At 39.2% G+C, this 14119-nt stretch overlaps 1 protein-coding gene across 3 annotated transcripts in view; it reads left to right on the forward strand.

The window, feature by feature from the left end:
* Window positions 1-2287: 2287 nt before the first annotated feature.
* BAZ1A (bromodomain adjacent to zinc finger domain 1A) overlaps window positions 2288-14119 on the forward strand; it is a 122453-nt gene continuing 110621 nt past the window's right edge. Inside the window, exons 1-2 of one of the 3 annotated variants that reach the window (XM_069082206.1) lie at window positions 2288-2545; window positions 3079-3248. In XM_069082206.1, the coding sequence (XP_068938307.1) occupies window positions 3136-3248 (113 nt within the window). In that variant the 5' untranslated portion in view covers window positions 2288-2545; window positions 3079-3135. Of the gene's footprint in view, window positions 2546-2819; window positions 3249-14119 lie in introns of those variants that run through there. The other 2 variants (XM_069082207.1, XM_069082205.1) reach the window with 2 other exon arrangements.

Raw genomic sequence — 14119 nt, forward strand, 5'->3', positions numbered from 1 at the left:
AGCTGTTGTATAGTTTAATAGTGATGCCTTTTCATTACTAAAAATCTAACCACTCAAATACACAAAAAGACATTAATTCTTGACACCTAATATAACAATTCTGATGATAAAATGGAGGAATAAAGTTATGTATATATATAAGTTTATTAGTATTGTGAATTTTTTAGCAATAAGCTTTTGTAAAATGACTAAGTTTAAATGGCAATCTAGGCAATGTGCTATCAATATAAATCAACTTTTTTTTTGTTTCAAAAGCAATGTTTCATTACCATTTTTGAACTTGCATTTATTAGACTTAACAATGAGCCAAAATAATATTTAGGAGCTAATTAAGTATTAATTTAATATTTTCAGTTAATAGGTAAAGATTTGAATGAAATAAATGGTGTATATAACACAAGGAAATATTACAGTTTAAAACTGGGAATAATATATTAGCTTGAAATACTATGAAAGTACAATGCTAAGTTTACATGAGAGAAAATCCAACTATATATAATTTTTTAAAATTTACATATAAAGTTATATATTTGCTTTTGCTAATCATATTATTGGGATACTTGACAATGAGACTAAGAATCCTAAATACATATGAAATTCTGTAGCTTAGGGTCTTCCAAGATTCTGGGTTTACACAGACTGGGTATAATCCTGAGGGCCTGATCTAATTAGTTTTTCTCCTTGGCTTATTGCCTCTACCTGGAGTTCTGGAAAATTTCCAAATATGGTAAAGCTCAATTTATTTTTTCCCAAATATAGGCAACTGGACTCTGCCCTCCCATCCTATCCCCCCACAAGCAGTCATTCCCATTGGACCTGCTCTTGTCTAAGCACCTGAGCAATATTGGGGAAGAGTGTCAGGGTCTGTATCTACTAGTCTCCCCATGGGGATGTCTAGTAGTACTCGGGCCGCCTCGGTAGGGGCCAGGTTGGTGATTATCCTTCTCTAAGAAGCATTCTGTTAATGAAATCTTTCTTTAGGAGGCTGGTGGTCCAGAGTACTACTTTAGAGGAACGTTTGAATTTGGTATTATCCTAGGCAAACCCCAAGGCTGAGAAAGTCAATTCTAAGGATCTGTCTCCTCTTGGGCCTCAGGCAACTACTTGTCTACTACTATATCAATGTTGCCGTACTTTGGGCAAGTAAAATCTGTTTTGGAACTCTAACACCTGACCTGTGCTCAGGTGGAAAGCAAATAGGAACCTGGGCATGCACATGCCAATGGGGGGTGGGGTTGCTGGGAAAAAATCCTAAAAGAAGCAAGGAAAAATGAGGAGGGAGTACTAAAAACAAAAAGAAAATGCCACTTTATCACTTTATCAGACCTATGAAAGTGGCATGTCTTCTAACAAGAATCCTTCCACCTGATTGCTTAGTTGTCAGTCTCCTTGAAGACAGTTTAATTCACTAGGAACCTGAGTAGTTCTTGCCTTCCCTTCATGGGGAGGGGTCCCTCAGATGCCTCCAAATAGGGGTTCACATACCTTGTAATAATAATTTCAGCTACATTTTTTGTTATGTGTGAACTAAACGTTTATAGTAGCAACAGATCAGACCTGAAGATCAGGATAATCAGAAAACATTTTGGAAAAAAAATCTATTCTTAAAGGCTGTAGCAATTTATTTTGTCCCGTGATAGAAATATTTTATTATATAAGCTCATTTGGCTCTGCCATTTATTACTTGTGTTATCTTGAACATGTCACTTAGCTTCTCTGGGATTCAATTTCTCGTCTCTGAAAGAAGGGGGTTTGGATCAGATGGCCTGAAAGTCCCCTTCAGGCCTAAAATCTATGATTTTATTATCTTGCTGCAATTTCTTTTTGTGGCGGAATAATTTTCCCTGAGAGTACTATTCTCCAGTTGTTTTTTTTTCCAGAGGTGCATGTTGCCACAAGTAAATTTTAAAAATAGGAATTCTAATTTTTAAAGTGCCAAATAATTTTCCCTTTACTTTTATATTCCTATCTTTTATAATGAAAGTAAAAAAAGTAGTTTGGATCCCTTTCCCCAGTGTATAGTAACACTTTGGTCGCAACTTTGAGTATGAAGACTTCAGTTTGTTAGTCATATATTTATGAAAACAAAATCTTCCCCAGATCTTTAGACTCATAATCTCAAATATGGAGGATGCTTCTGATACTTCACAAGGTACTCCATTCATTAATAATGAAGCTCTCCCAGGCTTCTCTTTTTTTCTTCTATCTCTTCCTGTAGCAGTGACAAATTATAAAAGTCACTGAGCAGCCAATAAAAAGGTAGAAGAGGGAAGTGCCAAGCTCCTCCCCAGAGTTCTTCCTCCTTTAGAGCCGAAAGTAGATAAAAAAAACAAGACACAAACTTCCCAGGAGCCAAGAGTAGGGCAAGTGGCAGTGGGACGTACTATATCTATCTATATAAATAAATATATATAGTAGTAGGAGGCAAAGTGGGAGGGAAAAGGGAGAGAACGAGGAAGAATATAAAGCGATCTTTAGAGGAACCTCGCTTTCCCCCTTCTTTGTGGTTGGGAAGGCAGAGAAGCGGCATTTTTCGTTATTGCAGGTAAGAGGAGACAATGTGTAGCTGAGAGTTGGCCTGATGTCAGCTGGGGTGGTAAAGTGCGGAGGAGAAACAAAGCTTGAGAGGAATTGAATCTGGTAGCTTCCCCCTATCCACCCTACCTCTGTTTAGCACTTTGTATGCTAGGCAGGGCTGGGGGTGGGGTGGGTGTCCGCACCGCCGGCTGAGGTTGAGCGTCAGCGCCCCATTGTGAGCGAGGATGGGGGAGGAGGGGAAGAAGAGGAGGAGGAGGAGGAGGAAGGGGGGGGAAGGAGGAGGAGACTTAGGAGGAGGAGACGCCGGGGTGGGGGAGGGAGGCTAGTAGAGGAGCCGCGGAAGGGACGGCTCGCTCACTCATTCACTCAGTGATTCACTCTCTGGGGCCCCTGCCGGAGTCCGAGCAGCTGTGGGAAGGAGCTCGTCAGTCACACAAAAGGGGCGCACGGTTTTACCAACGCCCTCTGCTGCCGCCTGTCCCGGAGGGCCGGACGTCCCCGACCTGACCGGCTTTTTTCCTTCCCCTTCAATTTTGTTAGGGAAGTGGGACGAACGCGGGCGGCGGAGAGTCCGGGCCAGCACGCGGGCGAGGGGAGATGCCGCTGCTGCACCGAAAGCCGTTTGTGAGGCAGAAGCCGCCGGGGGACCTGCGGCCCGACGAGGAAGTTTTCTACTGTAAAGTTACTAACGAGATCTTCCGCCACTATGAGTAAGAGCTGGGACTGGGCGTCGGGTGGGGGAGGGCAGTTTGGGGACACTTCTAGCGCGGCTCTTCCGTTTTTTTCAACCCTTCTTAGCGCTCCTTTTGTCTTGGCTCGCTGCTTCGCGACTCTGGGCTTCTGGCGGGCGTTGGAAAGGGGACTGGCTCCTCCGGAGCTCACGCTGCTGTCCCAGAGACTCTGCCCGAGCCGGCTGGGGCAGCCCTGGCCTTGATTCGAGAATCGGGGAAGAGGGGGGTATGAAAGGAGCGGAGGTGGGGGAATCCCACGCCGAGCGGCCGGCAGGGCGCGCTGGGGGGCGGGGAGGAGCTCCGGGCCGGAGCCCCGCGACTGTGCGCTGCCAGCGCACCCACTCCCTCGTCGGGAGCGAACTGTGCTGTCCGGACGCCGGCAGTTCCGGGATCCCGGCGGCCGCGGCCGGGGCTGCCCCTCTCCCGGGGGCAGTTTTAGGATGTGGGTCTCCCGGCCCAGGCGAGGGAATCCCGCCCCCAGAGGCTGGAAGCGGCGGGTGGAGCTCCCTTACTTTGAATGCTTTAGTTGAGGATTTGACGTTGGTGCGGTTGGTTGGCGGGTGCGAGCTGAGGGTGCGGGGCCGGAGCCCGAAAGGGAAGGAAGTGAAAGTTGCAGGTCCTTGTGGCCAGCTGGTGTGTGGGGTTTGGGCTCCTGCGCTGCCGGGCTCCGAGAGGTAGAACCTCCTCCAACTGCTGCCCTCTGAGGAGGCTTCAGAAACCAGGTAGGCCTGGGTAAGTTTCCGTCTTTCCCCCCCACCCCCAGCCCGGAGGAACTGGGGCTAAGAAATAAATTGGGGTAGATTTCTAGGCAAGAATGAATGAGGGTGCGAAGAACCATTCCTCTCCCGATCCCCCCCCCTCACCCCCCCCCCGTGGGGCCATTATATTTGACTCTAGTTGCCTCCTATTGGTACTTGTGGAGCCGCTATTGTTTTGATAAGAACCTCGCTAAGTCTTTTGAACCATTTCTACCGCCAAATTTACCGCACTAATTCAAATTACCAGTCTTTAAACTGTAGCCCCTTCGAACGTATTACTGATAATAATCTAGCCACTTTTCTCTTTGTCCACTCCTCCTAAAGGGGGTGTGTGTGTGTGTCTGTGTCTGTCTGTCTAAAGACACTATCCAGTGTAGTAGACTTCCCTATTTAGTAGGGGCTGTGAAAGTGGGAGTGGTTTAAGAGAATAAATACCCTTGAGGATATTATATTGGGATTAGATTACTCCCAGATTACCCCTTTTCTTTGAGCATTTATTATGGTAAGGAAGTTTTTTGTTTTTCATACCCACAGAAAATGAAAATTAAAGATGTATGGCCTCAAAAAAAAGTGTGCTAGTGTAAACTAACAAGAAGGAGCTCCAAAAATAATTTATTGTTAATTAAATAGGTTTTCGCCTGGTAACTCCGAAGTGAAATTAGATTAGGTAATTTGACTGTCTTTGAATTGTAATTCTTTGTTTCTTGTTGAATCGAGATCTTGTTCTTTCCTTTGGCGGCAAATGTCATTTCCATTTCCTTTTCTTTTAATTGTTGCAAAGGATATTGCAAAATTATTAAGACATTTTTATAGACAAATTTATTAAGACATGAAATTAAGTTTTGGACTTAATCTTGATTAGTTAGGCTTTTAAAGAACATGTGCCCAGTATTTGGGAATACTTTACTGTTCTTATAAGATATTACGACTTTTTATACCACTTTTTCTTGTAAGATGAAAAGAGACTTTATTTTTAGAAGAATACATTTTGAGGTAAAAATATGGAAACATTCAAGGATACTGATTTCTAAAAACTTCCTTAAACATTTAAAAAAAACCGCGCAAAGCCATTTTTCCTTTGAACTAGTGTTTTCTGGTTATCAAAGGCTAGAACAATTAAGAGAAATACTGGATCTGGAGACATGTTTGGTATGCATTTAGGCAGATACAGCTATAATCAGTTAATATTTGTAATAGACTACACTGTAGAGTATTGTACAGAACAGTGTCGATGATTTTGTTGGATGTTAATTTAAAACATCTTGTGTGAGCTTAAAATGGGAAACAATTTTTAAGTTTTTTTTTTTTTAACTAGAAATAGAGATGGGACCAGTGATAATGGTGAGCAAATTCCCTCTTTCTATGTAGATGGGCATGTTCTCAACAATTTATAATTTTTAAGGTTACCTAAAATACCAAGAGTTTTAAGTGACTTGCCAGTCAAAGAGCCAGTGTGTATCAGAAGTAAGCTCTTCCTGCTACCCACCAACTTTCTGGTCTCCCACTTTTGAAACCTAGGCATTATTCTCATTCACTCTCACTGGGTATATCTAATCAGTTGCCAAATATTGCAACATTTCTACCTTCAGAAGTCATTTCTCTTATCCCACCATTTCTCTCCTTGTATAAATCTACATTTATCAGTTCAGGCCTTTTATCACCTCTCACCTAGATTACTGATGCAACCTCCTATCAGTAAATCAGTAATTATTTGTCGTGTTCCTTCCATATGCCAGGCATTGTTCTAGGAAAGCAAATATAAATAATGGAACAATCCCAGCTTTCAGTGAATTTATCTTCTAATGGGCAACAGGTACTTATAAAAATATATCAAGCATAAATATAAAGTGAATAAATACAAATATATAAAAACTAGTTTGGAGGTTAGGGGAAAATCAGAAAAGGCAGAAGATAGTGTCAGAGGTTTTTCTAAAAGCAAGATGGGCCTCCAAGCCTCATTTCCTGCCCACTCTAATCCATTCATACATTTTACTACTAAAGTAATTTTCTTTAACCATAGATCTGACCATTTAACTTTCCTCAGTCAACTTCAGTGGCTTCCTATTGCCTCTAGGATCAAATTAAAGAGCTGTGTTTCATTTATAAGATCCTCTACAATGTGATCCCAACTTTTATTTTTCTAGTCTCATTGGACATTTACTGTCTTAGATTCGATGATCTAACTAACCAAACTGTCCTTCTCCCACTTCCTCACATTAAACACTCTTGTTTCTATCCCAAAAGCATGGAATGTACTCCCCTCAGCTCTGCCTTATAAGACTCTGCCTTGTAAGACTTCTTTTTTCTCTTAGATGTAGCTCAGTCACTACCTTATGCTTGAAGCCTTTCCTAATACCCTCTCCCCTTCAACTTGCCTGGTGCCTTTTCTCCCAAACTACCACATATTTACTTAATATATGTATATATATATTTGTTTTTATTCAATTTATATTTTTATTATACTTAGGCACATATGTATATAATATTTGCATAGAATTAATTTCTGTGCATAAGAAGTTTATGTCCGAATGGAGGAGATAATAAGCACACGGGCACATGCTTATAATCTCCACTGAAACAAACTCCTTTGAGGAAGAATTAAGTTGTTTTTGCTTGTATATCTGTCAGCTAGCACAACATATGACACAAAAGTAGTTATTTAATGAGTATTTGTTGATTTTTTGTTTTTAATTGAACCTAGTTCTAACTACTACTAGTCTACCTCTAGATTTTTGCATACTTTTTCATATCAATATGATCTATAGAATTTAAATTGGTTAGGGATGCTTACTGAAATATGCCCCCCCTCCCCCTCCCCCCCTCATTTTACAAATGTCAGGAAACAGACCCTGAAAGAATGACTTGCTCTCATGGTCATACATCTTGGAAGTGTCATAGCCAGAGGTGTGAACCTAAATTCATCTTACTCCAAATTCAACATTTTTTCCCTGCCTCTTCACCTTGTTTTTGCTTTTCTTAAAGAGAAAGTTTTGTTTTGTTTTTACAAATGCACACAATGTTATCAAAAATAAGTTCCACATAATCTTAGTTTTTGCACATATTTGGAGGAACTATCAAAAGAAAACTTATGTATTTTCACTCTTAGGTTCAGTGGTTTGTTTATATTGAAATGAGGCTTGTTGACATAAGTTAAGGGATTTTAGAATTTATTGAAAGTTGAATTAAGGTTTCTTTTTTTAAAAGAGAGAGAATTTATTGAAAGTTGAATTAAGGTTTCTTTTTTTAAAAGAGAGGGGCAGCTATGGTTTAGTGGATAGAAAGCTATACTGAAATCAAGACTACCCAGGTCTAGCCTCTGACACATAATGGTAGTGTGACATCTTAAGCAAGGGTAAGTCACTTCTCTCTCAGGCAGCTCTCTCTCAACTGAGTTACAGAGAAAGTACAGGTCTGCATTGGTAGAGGGACTCCCTACTAATGATATTAGAGGTCCATTTCCTATCTCTAAGAGGAAAAATTAAGTGACTAATTGTACATAATGGTATTTTAAATATCTATGTCATTATATTTGGTGGCAGCGTAGTATAGGAAGAACACAGGTTCAGAAGTTAGAGGACCTGGGATTCCAATTCCGATTTTGTCACCACTATTGTGCCCTCAAGCAAATCATTTAACCTCCTTGAACCTTAGTTTCCTCTTTTGCAAAATGATAAGAGTTGAACTAGTAGCATCTGAGATTTCTTTTCATATGCTCGCATGACCTGGTATTTACTTACTGTGTAGCCAGAACCCACTCTATCAGGACGACTACTCAAAATTTTACATGTTTTTCAAAAAGCATACTTATCTTTGAGTCACGGCATGGAGAAACTGCAGCTATGTGTAAGTTCCTTAAAACAGATGAAATCAGAGGTTCACTTAAAAAAAATTACAAGTGCTGTCATAAATTGGGCGGTACTTTTTTAGATCATCTGGTTCAACCCTCTATTTAATTTCTTTGAAGTGTATGCTGCTGAAATAATTGCTAACTCCTGTTAGACCTGCTTTAATATATGTAGGAGACTCCTCTCTTGAACCTGTTGAACATTAATTGTATGCAAATAGATGCTTTTAAATACTTCTCTTAAATGGGTTAATTGTATCCCTCTTTAACCTTGTTCATACTAACTGGTTTAGCACCCCTCCATAACCTTTCTTTTTAGGGGGGGAAGGAGAATTATAAAGTTCAGATGAAAGGTCTGAATGCTTGAAAAGGCAATATTCAGGGCAATCTGAATGAATTATTGTTGTATTGGAGAGGATACAGCCTCTCTTATTGATAACAATTTAGTTCAACCTTCCTGCATTATGTAGGAAACTTCTCAGTTATCTTCAAGTGAAGGCTGGGTAACTACTTGTTGGGGGATGTTGTAGAGAGAATTCTGTTCAAGTTTAATAATTTGTTAAAGTACCTAATGTGTGCTAGGTGATGGGGACTTAAAATAGTGCTTGCCCTTAAGGTTGTTATCTCCTAGTGGTAGGATACAAATTATGAAATAACTGCCAAGGGTATTTGTTGCTTTTGGTGGTGATAGGCAGAAATGAGTTTGGAGTAATTAATTGGTACTGGCCTCTTTTATGAGGTTACCCTGAGGCTGAACTTTGAGTCAGTAGCTAGGATTTATATGGCTAAGGTTTTCAAATCACTTCACATATTTTATCTTATTTAATTATTGGAACTATCCTGTGAGATAGGAGCTATTATTTTCAGTTTTTAAATGAGGACACTGATGCTGTGACAGTTTTGTGCCTTGCTTCTGGGTAATACATTGGAGTCTGAGGCAGAATTTGAACTCAGGACTTCCAGATTCCTAAGTCTTAACTTTTAAATAAGGGAGACTCTGAGAGAGTTTAGGGTTTCTGAGAGGCAGAGATGAGGAGGGAAGGGCCTTTTGGGCAGGAAGGACAGCCTTGCCTACCTGGCATGAAATAGATACTTAATAAATGCTTATTGACTGACTGACTTCTCTTTTGATGAAGCATCAGTGGGAGGTGGAACCTTGGACATGAGAACAAATAGTATAGTTAGGCAAGAATGTATAGTATGTGGAGATGGAGTGGTGTGTATCTGAAAAATAGGTTGAACCCATATTGGGAATTAGAAAATTAATTAGAAAAAATAAGACTTTATTTTTTATTGTAGAGGCAAGTAAAGAGCCACTGAACCTTCTTGAGCAAGTGAGTGACATGATCACGCCTATGTTTTAGGAATATCTCCCTGTTTATGGAGAAGGGAGAGAACTGAATAGGGGACCCCCATTAGGAGACTCTTGCAGTAATCTAGGAGAGAAAGATGATAGGTTGGGTATGAGAGATGTTATGAAAGTAGAATTGACAATACTTGGCAATTGCTTAGATATGTGAGGTGAGAGTAAAAAATAGAAGACACTTTTGAGTGTAATGATTGTCAGTGCCCTCAACAAACATAGGGAATTTTTGGAAGAGGAGGAGTGAGGTAGGGAGAAGATAATTTGGATGTATTTAAATTTAGGATTTACCGAGTTTTAAATTTCTATGGTATATTCAATTTAAGATGCAGTTCTGGAGATCAGAAGAGAAATTAATTCTACATACGTAGATTTGCATAGAAATGATAGTTGAATCTAAAGGAACTAATGAAATGAAGAAACTAAAGAGAGAAGAGAAAATAGTTTGGGGGAGGGCCTAGGACAGAGCCCTGGAGAATACCCACACATAAGGGTTTGTTGGACATAAATCATGACCCAGCACGGGAAATTGAGAAAGATCAGTCAAGGCGCATAAGTAGGAAAAGAACCATAGTTGAATAGTATCCAAACAAGGAGAGAGAGTGGTCAGCTGTGTCAAAATATGTGACAAATCTAGTCGGCCAAGGAAAAGGCATTGTATTTAATGATAGATAATCCTGGTGACTAGATAGCTTGCTGCTCCTGGAAACTGAAATTCTTTCATATTTTTTTTTTACAGACTTGTATCCTTTTTTGCCTCCAGTGACAGTTTCACTAGCCCCTGCTTCTTCCTAAAAAAACATCTTTTGTAACAAATAATCATAGATATAGTGAATGAAATTGTGATTTCATTGATACAGAGAGCTCCAGGTAAGGCCCCCGATCTGCAACTTAGGCTGGACCTGGCACCTTCTCTGCAATTTGTACTTCTCATCCGATTTATATGTTGAAAAATTAAATGAAAAAAAGAATTGAGGTTAGTGTGTGCTGTATTTGTTTGAACCAGTCTCAAGAATCTAATCAAAAGGATTTAAAAATTGAAGAGGTAGGAGGAAATAGGGCCTAGGTAAAACTCCACCAAGCTAGGATATTCATAGAGAGTAGTCACATTAGTGATGCTCACAAAATTCACAGGGAATAAAATTAAAGGATGATTCAGAGAACCCATGGCTTCAGATATCTCTGCAGTGGTCAACAAACAAATAAATAACAGGCAAGGCATCTAGGAATCTAATGTAAAGTAGCAAATTTGACCTTAGCTATCAGAAACTTGTTAGAATTAAACACATGACCATAATATGGTTCTGGATGGATTCAGAAAGAAAGAAAATAGGAGGGGAAAAAAAGCAGGTAGGTAGTAGCTAGCACATTATATATTAATACTGTATACTCATATGAAGAAATCCAAGAACTGGGGAAGGATCGGGATGCATTATAGAGATAATTTGGTAAAGATTAGTAGAAGCAGAAAGTGGTATAATGTCATGATTGGAATATACTTTCCTCCGAAACTTACCATTATTCTGAACTTATTTCTTCTAAAAACACTGCCAGTTCACATTGTAACTCCTCAATCTCCTTTCCCCATATGCACAATCAGTTACCAAATATCATTTCTTTCTCCACATTTTTTGCTTGATGGTGCTGAGCCTGAAGTCTGGAAGACCAAAGTACAAATCCAGGGCTCAGATACTTAAAAATTGTGTGATCCTGAGCAAATCACTTTCACCTCTGTTTGTCTCAGTTTCCTCAACTGTAAAATGGGAATAATAGCTCCCACCTCCCAAGGCAATAGTACATATTTTTAAACTATTTATAACCTTTCCTTCTCATTGTCCTTCCCCCCATTGTGAACAAAAAAATAAAATCCTCATCATAAATAATACATGGTTTAGCAAGTACATTCCCACGTTGCCCATGCTTGAAAATGTGTGCTGCTTGCCTTTTAATTTTTATGATGTTACTGGAGGTGGATAAGTGTTGCTTTTCATCTTCAGTTTTTTTGATTCATGATACAGATTATTGCATTGATCTTTTAAAGTTACTTTATTCTATAATGTAGTTGTTACCATTTGTCGTGTTCTAGTTCTCACTTCTGCTCTGCATCAGTTTCATAAAGATCTTAGGTTCCTCTGAAACTACATTTTGTCATTTCTTATGGTACAGTAATATTCTATTATATTCACATACCACAATTTATTTAGCCATTTCCCAATAAGAAGACAGACTCTTGGTTTCCAGTTTTTGACTACTAGGAATAGAACAGTTGTGGATATTTTTGTACATATAAATTCTGTTCTTCTTTAGTAGTGGTATACCGAGTCAGAGGATGGCTGGGCAATACACAGGTCCACCAGCAATGCACATAGTGTGTCTGCTTGTAGCTTCTCCAGCATTTGCTGTTTTCCTCTTTTGACAGGAGGAGTTTTGCTGGAGGAATATAAGTGTAAGATGGAGCCTCAAGTTTGTTTAAATTTGTGTTTTTCTAATACTGTTTTAGAGCATTTTCACATGGTTGATGATAGTTTGGATTTTTTCCTTTGAAACTTCCTATTGGAAGAATTTTGTAAATTTGTATTGTTTCCTTATACTTTGTATATGAAACATCTATCAGAGGAACTTGTTCCAAAGATTTTCTCCCTGTCTTTTCCCTCCTAATTTTAGCCACATTAGTTCTGTTTGTGCAAAATCTTTATAGGATTGAAATTTTCCTTTTTAATCTTGTGTGATCCTCTACTTTTTAGTCATGAATTTTTCCCTCATCCATAGATTGAAAGGTAATTTTGTCCTTGCTCTTCAAATCTTTTTATGATGTGGTCCTTTATAGCTAGGTCATGTATCCATATGGAGCTTGTCTTGGTGTATGGTATGAGATATTGATCCAAATCTTAATTTCCACCAGACTGCTAATTTTATTTTTCTAGGAGTTTCTGTCAAATAGTGAGCACCACCCCCTCCCCCCACCCCACCTCTCAGTAATGGGTTTTTGGATGAATAGAAAACTATGCTACTGTGTTTGCTTCTGTATGTTGCATAGCAAATCTATTGCACTGAATCCACATCTTTTTTTTTTCATTTGTACCAGATAGTTTTGCTTACTATTTTTTTTTTTTTTGGAGGGCAATTGGGGTTGTGAATTGACCAAAGTCACACAGCTAGTAAGTGTGTTAAGTGTCTGAGGCCTTATTTGAACTCAGGTCCTCTTGACTTCAGGGCCAGTGCTCTATTCACTGTGCCACCTAGCTGCCCTGTTGCTTACTATTTTTTGAACTGCAATGTATCTATGTATATAATGCCGATCTATGCATCCTAACCTGTGTGACTACTTTTGCCCCACCCAAAATGAAGGGGGAGGTGAGCCTCTTATTCATAGGTCTCTTCTTCAGAGCATGCATTAGCTCTTGGAGAGGAGCACTGTAGTTATGAGAAAGTGATCTGGGAATATCTTTATTATCCTTTTTGTCTTTCCCCTCCACCCCCCAGAATCATTGATATGGGCCGACCTATCTGAAAAGTAATTTCTTCTTTCCTCTTCTGATTTGTTTACCATGCCACTGATTTCTAAGTCGTGTCCATTTGGAGGTTATTTTGCTATACTGGGTAAGGTGCTGATCTCTAGTTTCTGCCAGACTTCTGGCCAGTTTTCCCAGCAGTTGGTGTCAGGTGTGACGAATTCTTGCCCTAGTAACTTAAGGGTCTTTGGGTTTAGCAAATGCTAGGCGGCTATTGTACCTCTTTGTTCTGTATGTTGTGTACCTTGCCTGTTATACTGATAAAATCTTTCTTAAGCAGTACCATATCATTTAAATGAGTACTGCTTTGTAATAATTGTGTATCTTGAGATCTGGTACTTCTAAGGCCCCTGTGCTTTCTTCATTATTTACTTTGAAATTCTTGACCTTTTGTTTCTCCAGATGAATTTCTATATTATTTTTTCTAGCTCTGTAAAGTAATCCTTTGATAGTTATATTGGATTGGCACTGAATAAGTAAACTAATTTAATAGTATTGTTATTTTAATTACATTGGTTCACTCTACCCATGAGCAGTTAATATTTCTGTATTTAAGTCTGTATTTCCATAAAGAGTATTTCGTAGTTGTATTCACATAGTTTTCTGTGTGTGTCTTAGCAGGTAGATTTCCAACTATTTTATACCTTCTCTAGTTATTTTAAATGAAATTTCTCTTTTCTGTTGCATTTGATTGGTGATATACAGAATCATTTATTTGAGTTTTTGTATCTTGCAGCCATGAAGTTGTTTCAATTTTTAGTTGATTCTGTGTTCTCTAAGTAAACCATCCTGTCATTATCAACAAAAAGCAATAATTTTGTTTCTTCTTTGCCTGTGCTTATGTCCTCAATTTCTTTTTCTTGTCTTATTGCTGTATCTAGCCCTCTATAAAATAGTATTTTCCTTTTTATTTACATTTTTAATGCAGATTTCAAACAATCACTGATTTTTATTTCTTATCTCTCCTATTGGCTGCAGCTCCCCCACCCCCAGTTTCCCAATACACAAACTTTGGCTTCATTGGAATTTCCTAAGAATTACTTTAGGACTTTAGGTGGTACAGTGTATTTAATAGAGTGTTAAACCTGGAGCCTTTATTTTGGGGGGGTGAGGAAGGCAAGGCATTTGGGGTTAAGTGACTTGTCCGAGGTCACACAACTAGTAAAGTGTGTTAAACTTAAGTCTGAGGCCGTATTTGAACTCAGGTCCTCCTGACTCCAGGGCCCGAGCTCCATTCACTGTGCCACCTAGCTGCCCACTGGACCTAGAGTCTTAAAATCCTAAATTTAAAATATGGCCCCAGATACTTAGTAGTAGCAGTGACAAGTCACTTAACTTCTGTTTTCCTCAGTTTCTTCAGCTATAAAATTTAG

The sequence above is a fragment of the Petaurus breviceps genome, unplaced genomic scaffold (genome assembly GCF_028583685.1).
Source record: "Petaurus breviceps papuanus isolate PSGF00001 unplaced genomic scaffold, PetGlider_PUasm1.0 164, whole genome shotgun sequence".
Lineage (NCBI taxonomy): Eukaryota > Metazoa > Chordata > Mammalia > Diprotodontia > Petauridae > Petaurus > Petaurus breviceps.